Below are 14,000 nucleotides of genomic sequence, written 5' to 3' on the forward strand. Positions count from 1 at the left end.
AACTATTGTCAGGTTATAAAGTATATAATTGATCTGAAAGTGAAATGTCTGCACTAAAAAAAAAAATGATATCCTGTCAGACTTCCTTTGGATCTATCCACATCAGTGTGAAGATTAGTTTGAAGGTAGAAAAACTATTTTTCATGTCTTTCCACAGGCATCAGCTGAATTAATGTTCACCCCTTATTCCAGACAGATGCGGCTCTGACCTATGATGCAGTCCACATTGTATCCGTCTCGTACCAGCACGCTCCACAGATGACGGTAAACTCGCTGCAGTGCCACCGCCACAAACCTTGGAGATTTGGAGGGCGCTTCATGAGTTTCATCAAAGAGGTGATGGGGACATCTTTGGCCTGTTGTTATTTGATTATTGATATTAGAGCACAATGATTGAGAGGTGAACATGACAATAGCAGTGGATTGTGGACCGTGTAGTCATTTGGGACTTTGGATATTTACCCGGGAAATCAATCATATACACACAGAAAGCAAACCAAGCCTTGATAGACACATCAAAGTAGTATTATTGTCAGCTTTATAAATCTCCTGTATTCATAACCTATTTTCCAGAAAAGCACGTACTGTAACCTTTTGAAAGCACAACTTGTGCAGTCGGCTTTTATTTAATCTAACATGAGAGTCTGACAGGGCCTCAGAATACACAAACAAGCCTGTGCAAAATGGCAGATTAAGGGTGTGCAGAGATGCTACTATTTGTATCTTGATTTGTTCAAACAACAAAATATATATATTTTTTATTTGTCCTGGGTGTGGTTTATAAACGGTACGAATTCCATTTGTTTTTCCCCTTTTATAATCGCCGCTATTATCTCAAAATTAAAGCAGTGACCTCCTGGATCTACTGTATTTTACCGAGGCTTCGCCCTCTAACCGGAATCCCTCATCTGGGGTAACTGCCCAATACATTTGCATATACCCACAGAGCAATCAGAATGATGGCTATGGGGGGGCTGTCCATATAAAAGGGCAGAGCTAAACCTCTTTCCTCATGCACTTATCATTAGCAAAATGGCTGGCAACTTCTGTTCAGTACCCATGGCTTTGTCCAAAGATTGGATCCTGCACAGGCTAGGTCTTTGCTGCTGGTTTAGGTGCCTCCGTGCTAAGCATCCTGCCGGCCTTTGCGACTAGTACCAAGCATGCTTTTTGGCTTATTTACCAGTGATGATTTGTCTTGAGCTTTACTGTGACGACAATGAGACTGTGGTCATAGATCTCCTGAGCCCTATTCCCCTAATCATAGCATGACCATACCCCTTTCCATCGAGATGATAAAGACTTTAAAAAGTAAAATCTTAACTTTATCATACTGTGTCATTGCCTGGCCTGCAGTTTTACTTAAATCAGAAAGGGGAGAGAGAAGGGGGTAAGCAGTGTCTTTCACATACTGTAGGTCCGATGACCTGTACCTTCAACCCAGGTGCACATAGTGTGTGTGTAGGGCCCTTTGCTTGTTCAAGTACAACCTTTTGTGTCACACGAAGTATCTGCTTTAAAACAAAGTATGGGGAGGGAAGAGGGAAGGTTTGAAATGGCCACCGCTAATGGCTCCTCCACGGCTTTCCTTCACCAGCAGGCCATACATCGTCCCTGAGAGAGCAAACGCTGAACCTCCATAGTGGCAGCAGGCTTGTTCACTCCACTGGTTTTCAAAGACAGGGACCAACAATTTCTTCTTGAGCAGCAAAGATAGCAGGGGTAGGATAGATGTTTTGAACCCTCCCCATCACTATTTAGGAGCAAGGATGACAGTCTGTGTGTATTCAGGACTTTCTTGAGGTCAGTGCATTGCACTAAAAAGGGAACTGTCAGGTTTTAAGACTGGTGATTGTTGTTTTTCCAGGGCAGCACACTAAGACCAGTGTTGGCTTTTGCCCACAGCTATCTATAGTTTCATTAGTTGTGTTTCTAAAGCAGTCTCACTTGGCAACTCGAGAGAGTCAAGTTGACAGCTATCATGCATTGCCCCTTTAGTTTATAGAGGCCAGTTAGATAGATAAACCTGTGTGAAGCCATCGTAACCCTGGCTCTATAAATACAGCTGGAGCTCTAAAACAAGCGCTTCCTGCTGCTTTAGCTTCTGAAGTAATTAGTAAAACTGGAAAATAGACGATGAATTGAAAGTACATGTAATCTGATGTTCAGTAGGTCGTTTTGGGGTCATGCCTACATTATAGAGGCCTGTTGTTTGTCATTTTAGAAGTAGAGTTACAATGTGTAACCATCCGATTTCTAACAACTTATCAACAAAGAAAACTATGCTGCATTGTTATTGTGAGTATGCTGGAAGCTGAGAAAATGCAAAATCCTTCCACTCATGATGTAGCTGTTTTCAACCATTCCTATCATACCAAGAATGTATTGTGTTAAGCGTAAAATTGTGCTCTGGAATCAGATGCCCCATATTATTATGTTTCTCAGCTTCACATCGCCAACTGGCACACCATCCATGAAAACTATTGTTTGTGTATGAATTGTAGCAGCACGTCCTGCTTGCCTGCCAAATGTTCAAACACAGTATCGCCTATACCATTACAATGCACAACAAACAATGTCTTGTGTGGTGCATGAGGTCAGTTGAAACAGTGAGCATTGTTAGCTATCCCAACAAGCTGCACCAAGAGCAGCTATGGGGACCTGTTGTAATAATGACTTAAGCCAGTGAAACAGTATTGCATTGTCCCTATACAAACGCACTGTAGCGTTCGGGCTATAAAAACACATACTCAGGCCTGATTTACACTCTCTTCTAGACAGGCGTCCGACATGTTCTGAAGGTCGACTTGGCCCTTCGGATGTGATGTGGCTGAGGCATTTATGTCACTCTCTGAATTAGAGCTGTTTGAACATGCCACCCACCTCGGTGGCGATAGGCCAGATGGAATGAGGTATGAGGGGGTTTGAAAAAGGAGAGTGCCACAAATTTCTCCTTGAAGCTTCGATCTTCTCAAAACACATTCTGGCAAGCTACAATAAAGACAAAAGAGAGCTACAGCCTGCAGGGTTGTGACAGTTTGGATTTTTTTTAAATCATAAAAGCGTAGCAACTCGACACACAAGGACTGATTACTCTCTTGTACCAAAAGTAAACTGAGATCTCGTGCCTGCATCACAGACTGTGTCACCGCTAGACAACTACAAATCTGTTTATGCAGAAAGATCACAAGAGACAAACAGAGTAAAAGAGTAAGCTAGAAAAATCAACCTTGGCATGACATTTTAAAACAGGATTCCCCCCACAACTGTACAAATCAGATACAGGTAAGAGACTTTAGTGCTTAAAGATGGGTATCTCCATTAGCAAAAGTTTGAGAAGAGCTGGTGGGTATCAGATAATTGTAATAGAGGAGGGGCAGTTATGTGTCCACCCCAACTCCCCCCCACACACACACCCTCCCCAACTTCCCCATGGGGAATCAAGCAAAAGGAGGTGGTTGTTAATTAACTCCGTAGTCTGGAGGGAAAACTCGTTGGAGGCGTTGAGATGTAAAATGTAATTAAAAAAAGGAAACGCGACCTGTACGGTTTGCGTTTGTACTTTTGATCTAGTGAGTGATAAGTTAGTGGGTGTTGTAGTTTGTTGTGCTTTGTTGATAGCCGTTGTACATTTCTCTCTGCTTATTTGTTAATTATTTTTTTCATATTGTAATATTTACCAAATACTTTGTTGTAGGCAGTAGGTGTGACACAATAGTAGGCACATTATATAATGCAATGTGATGTAAACTACAGCCTCAACGCTTGGATGAATCAGCATCTATTATAAGATCTGATTGGGTAACAATTAGACATTATAAGTCCACCAAATGTATTGATTGCATCAGATTGTACATATTTAGACTCTTTTGTGCAGTACTCTACATTACCTTAACAAGGCTTGTTATGTTAAACTTACTACATGAATGTGCTTGAATGAGTATAACAATGTAGATGTATTATCTTTCAGTCCCACTGGGATGGTTTGACGGGGAGACTGTCATTCAACAAGACAAGTGGTCTACGTACAGACTTCGACCTGGATATCATCAGTTTGAAGGAGGAGGGACTTGAAAAGGTACATTTTTGTCTCTTGCATTTTTTGGGTGAGATGGAAATAAGGCACAGCAGCAATGTTTAACCGCATGCAGTGTAAAAGAAAGTTGAACTTCTGTGATGAATATACCATAAAAAAAAAACAATTTAATGGGTTATTGATTCCACAAATTTCATTTCAGATTTTCCTCTTGATGTGGAACAAATAATGCAAATTTGACAGTATCATTTACCTCCTAACAAGGAAGCAAATTGGCTGTTTCAACATAAGCATAAGTTAGTGGATCATAAAGCAAATTGGATTAGGGTACACATTAGGGTGTTAATTGCAGCCTCTCTTAATGATAATTTGAGGTGATGCCCAAAATGTATGTTTGGTGTTAATGAGCTGTATAAACATGTTTTACAAAAAAATGAACTAAAAGGTTGGTAATGTAGAACTTATTTTATTATAGTGGAAGGCAAAGTACCCCCTGGACTATAACAGCTTTTCTCTACTAGAGGGCTTTCATACATTATGAATACATCAAATAGGGATAAGTCCCATTATGACTTCCTCAAGTACTCCCTGAAGGCTCCACGGTATAAAATAGCAGCGGCTTTTCAGCATGTAACCCTTCTGTTCAAGAGTAGAGCAAAAGAAAAGTGCTGCTTTGAAATTCTTCTTCTTCTCTTTTTCACTGGCATCTTGTCCTGCGTGTGGTCAATTAAGTTGAAGCACAGTCATCTTGGAAAAGTATTTGATGCCACATTAACATCTTCTCATTGTGTCTTTGACAAATCCCAAGCTTGAGCATGTTAGCGTTGATCCAGCAGCGTGCTGAGGATTTTTTCTCTCTTGTATATCCGTGGAATCGGCTTTAACTGTTTGAGCCGGTTAAGATGTGGACTTTTCTCAACTAATCCATTGTAATTGAATATTAGCCCAAGTTTGAGCTTGTGCTGGAATTATGAACAGGTTCTCAACGCCAACATGCTCAGAAGGGTGAAATAAATGTAATGCTCGCCATGTGTTTGGATGGGTAAATAACTTTTGCATTAGATATTGGGCTAATCATGTTTAATGAATGGAGATAATTGTAATTGGGGACAATTAGAAGAGAATTTTTGCAAAGCAGAAAGCATTCGGAGATATTTTTAAATCTTTCTCCTGGAGTCCTCTTTGGTTGTGTGACATGCTGTAACTGATGTGCTTTTCAAATTAGAGCACATGCCTCTCTCTGGATTAGGCAGAGAGGACATTAACAGACATTTTTTCGTGCATTTTGGTGGGAGGGTGTATGTCTTCAAATGGATCCACGTCAAGCACACAAACCCCAGTGAATATTAAAAACTGTGTCTGTAGTATTAAAGAAAGCAGTAGGGATAGGAGGAGGGTTTGATGGAGGGCTCGATTTGCAAACAGAGATTGTTACCGACAGCCACGGGACTATTTGTGCTAACGATATGTTCCAGAGTGTGTCCGTACAATATGCAGAGCTTTTTTGCCTGAGGGCTTCTCGCATGTATAAATCCCTTTATTTCTTCAAATCTATTGGCTTATCTCACTGCGACTGCGGAGCAAAATTACTTTTACTGTGTAATCCAACCTGCAGTCCCATGCCGTACCTTGATTCAAATTAACTGTCACTTTTTTGCAATATTTGCTATTTTTTATAATGTTCTACTTGTTTTAGCCCACTTTTTTAGCCTTATATTTCTTTTTTATGCACTTTAAAACCACATTAGAAACCAATAATATATGTATCTATGTCCATATATAGAATATATCATTATTTGCATGATTCATGTAAAATATGCATACATTTGCATGAATAAGTGGCACAGATTAGTTTGAAGATGAGGGAAGATGATTCAGTTGACAAAATTGTCTCTCTATTTTTGATCTCATTGCAATCTACAGTATTTTGTTTTCACATACAATTCATCAAATAATTCTGGTTTATTTGATTTGCCCATCAAGCCTGATTTCTTTCAAGACATACACCTTATTACCCCCTGCTTCCAAAAACAACCCTGCTTGCTGATTTAAAGGTGACTCAGCCAATCATCTAATGCTGCTGGAGATGTGTTCAACCTGGCACTAATGTGAGAGACTGGTTAGAGGGGGACTCTGCCGGGGTCAGAGCACACCAACAGACACAGAACACTTAGCTACATGCTTTTCATCTTCCGCAGGTGGGGAAGTGGAGTGTGTCGGGAGGTCTTAACATCACAGAAGTGCCGAAGCGAAAAGGGATGAACATCACTGATTCCCTAGCTAACCGCTCCCTCGTCATCACCACCATCCTGGTAGGTCGCCTGTGTAGCTATCCAAGATATCCAACCTTCATGTCTCCTCTGTTTTCCTTCAGGTAACACGAGAAATGAAATTCAAGCTGTACAGCAAGGTCTTATATTTAGCTCTTCCTAGCATTATCCATGTTTTATTCTATAGGTATTGCAGCATTTGTAAGTAGTGCACTCAATTTACATTCAGTCATTTACATGGCTAGATTACGAGTTTCCCCACTATGGGTAGGACACTATTTAAGAGTTTAGTCAAACTATTTATTTACCTTCTACTCCTTTTATTTCTTGTTTCTTTAAAAGTGAAATAAGAATACGTAAATATATAAGGTATACAGCACAATTCTAAATAGCCCAAAAAAGACTAACTATTTCTAAACTGCCATTATTTTCGTGTGTGTGATATTCAGCTTTTCAGCATGTTTGTAGCCATCTTGTGTATCTTGTGGCATCTAGCGGTGTGGTTGCAGATTGCAACCAACTGAATACCCCTCTGATCTCTCCTCCTCTTCAAAGACTGCAGTAACCTGACCCGCCAAGTGCAAAACTGTTGTAATGCTGTTTGCCTTGTTGCAATATTTACAATAATTACATTAATAACGCTACTTAGGCGGCATCTCGTGGTACCATGGTTTTGCACTCTGCAGCTCAAAATGCAGTTTTTGAAGTATGTTGGAGTACTATGGTGGCCTTCAGGTAACACCAAAACACAGAAGGCTCTTGCCAGAGTCAGTGTTTTGGTTTGTCCGTTCTGGGCAACTCTAGAAACATGGCGGTGCTTGTGAAGAGGAACCGCTCCATTTTTAGATATGAAGGGCTCATTCTAAGCTAGAGAAAAACAGGATTCTTAGTTTCAGGTGACTACATACACTAATGAAAACAAAGATATGAATATTATATTCTATTTCTGCTAATAAATCCCCCAAAAGGCACACTGGCCCTTCCAGAAACTTTTTACAGAGCTCTGAGGGTTTTTGAAAACAAGTTAAAGAAGACAGAGCTTTCAACCACCTCATGGAGCTAACGTGAGCTTAATTAGCTAGCAAGCGAAGTCTGCTTTTGTCTAAAACCAAGGGCTCATTGTTTGAAAAAACAAAGAATTTCAAAAATTGAATCCGCGACCATCATTATAAACTGCATAAGTATGCTGTGCAAGAAGGGGAAGCTTTACAGCTTTAGTAGCAGGAACTTCAATTATCAGTGATTCAGACTAGATTTTAAAGTCACATCATGAGCATGTTAAATGAGGCCTGGGGCACACAAAAAACAAAGTAATAGACAGTTACCGAGAATGAACAGTTCCTGAGAACGCAATAATTACATGTGCAGATAGAAAGAACAAGGTGAACCCTCCCCCAGCTCCCCATCGCATTCATTTGATCCCTGGTTGTATGTACTTAACGCTGTCACTGGAAGTTGGGGTCTTTATGGAGCTACCAGGGAGGTGCTGACACATATGCTGCCCCTCCTGCACCTTTTTAGGATAGATATACAAGCTGCAATGATAAACACCATCATTATGCCTATATTGGACCACAAGGCTGTAATTATGACAAGCGAGGTCAACATAATTAATGCCTATCGGGTCCAATCTATGTTAATTCTGTCTCAAAGAGGAGAAATCGGACAAGGATTTAAGTGGTGTAATGTTGAACTACTGCTCTAGGAAATGCCAGCATTGGCTGATTGTGTGAAGCAGTTAAAGTGGTGTTAATGCAAATGTGTTTCAAGTTATCTAAAATGTTTGATCATTTTTTTTATCTTGAAGTGCATTTGAGCATTTTTGACATTTGCTATTTCGTTGGGATTCATTAGTTTAAGATGATAAAAATTGCCTACTTTCAATTTGCCGAAGTGAGTTTCAACTTTAATATCAATCCCCCTCCCAATGTAATGACATTGCATCAAACTGATTCCAGCGATGCATGAACAAGACGTCTGACAGCTTTATAGTGATAACTTTCTGGAGGAGATTAAGGCACTTAATGTGTTTTCCCTCTTACATTAATTGTTTGCACTCCATTGCCTGTAATGTCTCCGTGCAAGCCCACCTCCCTCCTCGTTCTGTTATGCACGCCCATGCTGCGACTGTGAGGGTAGAACTGGTATAAACACTTTGATTTGAGTCCAAACCTTGGGGAATAGCAAAAATTCCAAGGCTAGAAACAGATGGTAATGACTTTTTCCCTTAACATGCAAACTTTTTGATCAAGCTAATTGGACAACTTGAGCAAAGTTTGTGGCTAAGCACTTGCTCCCTAAATGCATTGTCATCAAGTATTCATATCTTATTATTTATTTAAGACGCCATCCTAATTGTGATGTCCAAGTGGCTTCATATTTTGATAGGAAACATTAAAGATGTTTATCATTTAAGCATTTATTTCTCTGCATTTTATTTTGTTAGAATTTACAGAATAAATGATGCCCTGCTTAATGCTAGTTTTAAACTGTTCTTTGCAATCAACTGAGCTCAACAAACAGTGCATCTGTGTCCTCATGCTACCAGCACATGATGTTTTATTTCCATTGCCCCCACCTCCACCCTCATCACCTCCACTTACTCCATGAAATACCAATCCATGAGCAAAACCAAATGCTGTTACTGCCTATTTTCTCCTCTTTGACTATATCTTTTTACTTAGTGCCACACAAGCTGCAGTTAAAAAGAAAAAAACACCAAGCAAGGGTCACCTTCACCAAAGAATCAATTATGCTGCTACTGATCCCAGTTTTTAAATTATGCACCTGGCTATTGGAGGCTGTAAATTGTATTACAGCCCTTGCATACATGAACCAACATGTTTTGAAATGCACAGCGGGACTTGCAAGTTTATCAGGCAGGGAAATGGTAACAGGCACTAAATAAAGTAACTCATTTATGAGCTATTCTGTGTCAGTCATTGTCACTGCAGGCATCATCTCCGTTGGTCTCCCCTGGAGATTGGTGTCAGTTGACGAAGGCAACGTTCGTGGGCATGTTCCATTTCACTGCGGCATTCTGTTCCTAATCAAGCTTTTATACAGCCCAAATTATGAGCAGCCAGGCAGGATATTACAGGCCAGTAAAGAGTGTCAGCTACCTGACCATAAAACGAAAACGACCTGTACACCAGCTATATAGGTCAACACACAGCAGTGAGGGGGAGAGTAGGTTTAGTTAGCTCAACACCACAGGCACATTGATAGTATAAACATTAATTTATTGTGCATTACACTTTACATTACAGACTTAAATTAGCTCGGTTCTCCTGCCTTTAATACATCAGTGTAAGAAAAAGGTAGCCGTCTTTCATATTTAAACACTCCCTGTACCCGCAAGCTGAACTTGAATCTGCTGTCACTGCCTGTTAAATGCAACAGCGACTCATCAGCTCAGATCACTTTGCTTCAATTAAGTGCATGTGCTGAAACAAATTGAAAAAGCTGACCTCAACATTGCTTTTCATTTGATCTTTTGGGTCTGTGCAGGAGGAGCCATACGTCATGCTTAAGAAGTCTGACAAGGCGTTGGTTGGGAACGACCGCTTCGAAGGATACTGCGTCGACTTGCTCAAAGAGCTGGCCACCGTCCTGGGCTTCACGTATGAGATCCGTCTGGTGCCTGATGGGAGATACGGCTCCCAGGACGACAAGGGCCAGTGGAACGGCATGATCAGGGAACTTATAGAGCATGTAAGTTGTACTTCATGTTGTCTGCTTCCCATTTTTCCTTAAAGGAACAGTTGGACATTTTGTGGAATATGCCCCATTTGCTTTCTTGCCAAGTTGCAAGCTTTGCAGTTGCCAGGCAACTCCAAGAAGATACTACTCTCAGCCAAGGAATAGTCCAGGATACCAAAAACGCAATTTTTTGTTTTGTTATGATTATACAAATGCGCTATCGTGTTAATTAGTGCTTCAGAGGTGCTGGTGGTTTTGTTACCATTACCAGGCACATGTTTACAGTCTTTTTGCTAAGATTAATCTTATCGACTGCTGGCCTCAGCTTCAGATTTATTGTGCGAACACGAGAGAGGGTATAAATCTTCTTATCTAACTCTTAGCAAGAAAGCGTATGAACGTATTTCCCAAAATGTCAAACCATTCCTTCATGATGTGCTGCATCTCATCTAAAATTATGTAGCTTCACACGCCGTAAAAATGTTTTACATCACCATGCAAACTTACAAAAGCATGCCATTGAACTAAATTGAAGGTTATGTCCTCTGTGTGGGCAGTGATATAGTTATGATTGAAGACAAGTCAGGAAGAGCCTGCAAAGCTGTCAGTTACATTTATGGCACAATTATGTCAAGGTTGCCTAAAAGTTACAAGTGTGTTGATGTCATTCAGTGAGGCAAACCACTTCCTTTAGCTGGATAAGCCAGAGATCCAGGATGAGCATGTGATCCGGCATACATTGTAAGGATGCAGGAAACCACGCCGGCAATCATCTTGCTGAAACAGCCTCACACCGAAGTGATGGTGGCAATTCTCCGCTGGCATTTCATAAGTGTCCCTGTCAGTGCTCTCGCTTTGTCCTCAGCCCCATCGGGTCAGCGCTGTACTCAGCTGAAAACTTGTAATAGCTTAAGTGGCATTTAGTGCAGGGAATCGTATGGCAGGAGTCAATGGCTTGGTGCTGAAAGGGTTGGGAAAGGTGGGCTCCCACTGCAGCACTTTATTTCTCCATCCAAGCTTTTTGCTAGATCCATGTTAATAACAATAACCTTGAGGGGAACAAATGGATTACTAAAGGTAGAGAATCCTGGCGGGATATCGAGATGCATGACTCCATTGTTAAACAGCACATAAACTCACTGTACAAGTCTGTTGTTGGTTTAAAAGGAGATTTTGCAGGTGGTCACAGAAAGTTAATTATCTTGCAGCACAATAGAAAAAAAAGTAGTGTTTTTGCTGTTATTGTTGGTGACATATGGTCTACATGTGTTTTGTGAAGATGTAACATTTGGTTATGACAGAGACGTCTAGACTGAGTTTACTGTAAACATGACCGGAAACTGGAGGACACACAAACGTGTATTACACAAGAGAAATAATCAATCAGCAGAAATATAGAGCTGAAAATGCATTTAAGGAATCATTTTTAGAATGTACTTATATAGATATATATATTATATACATATATTTTAGCTTTTTTTAGGAGGGTTTATTGCCTTTGTGAATAGCAGCAGAGGTGAAGATTAGAATCTATACTGCTATTTATTGCTTTTACTGCTCCTTATCGCATGACCAAGGGTGCATGACGTCTGCTTTGTGGATTTTTAGTGGGTTCTATTTTGTGGTCTGGTGCTTTTCTTACCCCTGTCGGTATGGATAAGCTGATCCGTGATTCAGCAGACCTGAAACATAAACATTAACTCAAGCTCAAGAGATCTGACCCTGGAATGATATGAGAGGCCAATATGGCTGCAGATTCCCTGGGAGTAGACCTCAAACTGCTGCATCTCCGTCAACAAGCTAATCATTTCTGTATTTCTTCCCAACTCTCACAAGAAAATGTACTTTAAAATGCTATTTTCTTCTATATACAGTACCAGTCAAAAGTTTGGACTAATCATTTCTGTATTTCTTCCCAACTCTCACAAGAAAATGTACTTTAAAATGCTATTTTCTTCTATATACAGTACCAGTCAAAAGTTTGGACACACCTTCTCATTCAATGGTTTTTCTTTATTTTTATTTTTTATTTTTTCTACATTGTAGATTAATATTTAAGACATCCAAACTATGAAGGAACACATATGGAATTATGTGGTAAACAAACAAATGGTCAACAAACCAGAATATGTTTTAGATTTTTCAAAGTAGTTGAATGAGAAGGTGTGTCCAAACTTTTGACTGGTACTGTATATATATAAATTTGTAGTTTCTGTTTTTTTCTGTCATATATATATAACTATTTTATAATGATATATATATATATATATATATATCTTGTACAAAATACAATTTATGAAAGATATTGTATGCATGAATTGCATTTATTGTGCACACCATATACAAAGAGATAAAGAAAGGAAAAGGCTGCTGCTGTCAGTTTTTATCTGTTCAATTTGTATTCATAACTTATTTCTAATAACTTCTTAAAATCCTATTGCACCCTCATTGTTATACAGACAGATTAGATGTATGACTTGTTTACGGAGGATCAGTGTGTTTACCTTAAAAAGGGTCACAGCGTGACAACTGGGGAAAGCGGTTGGTTTGAGCTGATAAAACTGTGCTAACCACAAGACTCATGCATTCATGCTATCAGCACATAAATAAATCACATAAACAAATCACATCATCTCTACTGGTATCATCTAACTATTCCCAAGAAAACTTTTCTTGAAAAAACTGGAAAAACAGAAGCCAACTGACCATTTCACAGTGATTAAATCTTTTAACATAACAGGTAACGCTGGAAGAAAACTCTACAAAAGCCGTACAAAAACCACAATTTGAACAGTTCAATGAAAAGTATTAAAATGTTATTACTGTGACATAATGATTTACTTGAAATGTCTTTCTCGCCTCGTTCATTTCTATTTATTTATTGACTCATTCATCCACAAATTGTCTTCAGTTTCTACCGTCAGTCCTTTTGTTTCTATTATCACTGTTGATAATACAACAAATGCCTCAAATACTTTTATGCCCAAACTACACACAGCATCTTTCCACGAATATATTCACCAAACATCTTCCTCCTCATGCACATCTACAGTCAATGGCTCTATTTTAGTATTTCATATATTGTTAACTGTATCCACCCCTACCTTCCTATCTGTATGTCTTCCTGTATCTCTGTTTTTGCAAGTAATTTAAACATTCATAGTTGCATTACAAAATTAACTGACCTAGGGGTTTATTAAAATCAGATGAGGCCTTCATTCATCTCTTTACTGTAGTTCATCAAGGTATGTCACACCAGAAGTTGATGTGACAGAAATAGAGCAAAGCTCTGTAGGAGAATGTGTTTTCCTATATTTTGGATGCATATAATACTAGAATGCGGTTTTCTCCCCATGTAACTGCTGCGTACGAGAAACCGCAATGTTGTCAAGTGCAACGATTGAGCATTGTGTAACAGACGGCCTTTATTTTCCTAAGTGTAGTCACAAAGCTCACTGCGGTGCCAAAGGGCATTGTTTGGAAGGTGCTAAATGATGCAACAGGCCTTGTTAAACTTGATTTAGTCATAATTGATGATCACTTTAATCATGCTGTGATGCAAATGTTAATAGCGTGCTTAGCACATCGTTTGTTTCTGTCATGGCAATTCCCTTTTCCATCGACAGATACACTGGAAGCTTGTAGGCAACCCACATCATCTATGAATGACTAGTCGACTAGATTTAGGGCTGACTGAAAGGCTGCTCTACAATATTTGTATTCCGCTACAACACACATATTTTGTTTTTTATGCTCATATAAGGATTTTCTTTAGTAATTGAGGAAAGCATGTGAATGCATGTGACCGCAAGTGAATGGACGAGTGCGATTTTGATTTTGATCTGAGACAACAGGATGACATGGTGGTGAGAGTGGCTGACCCGTAGCTGCAAGGGGCAAAAAGTTCAACTGCCTCAACAGCAAACATGTCTGTCCCGCCTGTCAAAGCCCCCCGAAGTAAATCACAGTTCCAGGCCACCATGCTCTGAATG

The 14,000-nt window shown here is 39.7% G+C and overlaps 1 protein-coding gene across 1 annotated transcript in view; it reads left to right on the forward strand.

The window, feature by feature from the left end:
* grik3 (glutamate ionotropic receptor kainate type subunit 3) overlaps positions 1–14,000 on the forward strand; it is an 88,898-nt gene that overhangs the window by 56,564 nt on the left and 18,334 nt on the right. The window contains exons 7-10 of the mRNA XM_054620857.1: positions 193–336; positions 3,971–4,078; positions 6,235–6,348; positions 9,817–10,020. Of these exons, the coding sequence (XP_054476832.1) occupies positions 193–336; positions 3,971–4,078; positions 6,235–6,348; positions 9,817–10,020 (570 nt within the window). The remainder of the gene's footprint in view (positions 1–192; positions 337–3,970; positions 4,079–6,234; positions 6,349–9,816; positions 10,021–14,000) is intronic.

This window comes from Anoplopoma fimbria, chromosome 20 (assembly GCF_027596085.1).
Source record: "Anoplopoma fimbria isolate UVic2021 breed Golden Eagle Sablefish chromosome 20, Afim_UVic_2022, whole genome shotgun sequence".
In the NCBI taxonomy this organism is placed as follows: Eukaryota; Metazoa; Chordata; class Actinopteri; order Perciformes; family Anoplopomatidae; genus Anoplopoma; species Anoplopoma fimbria.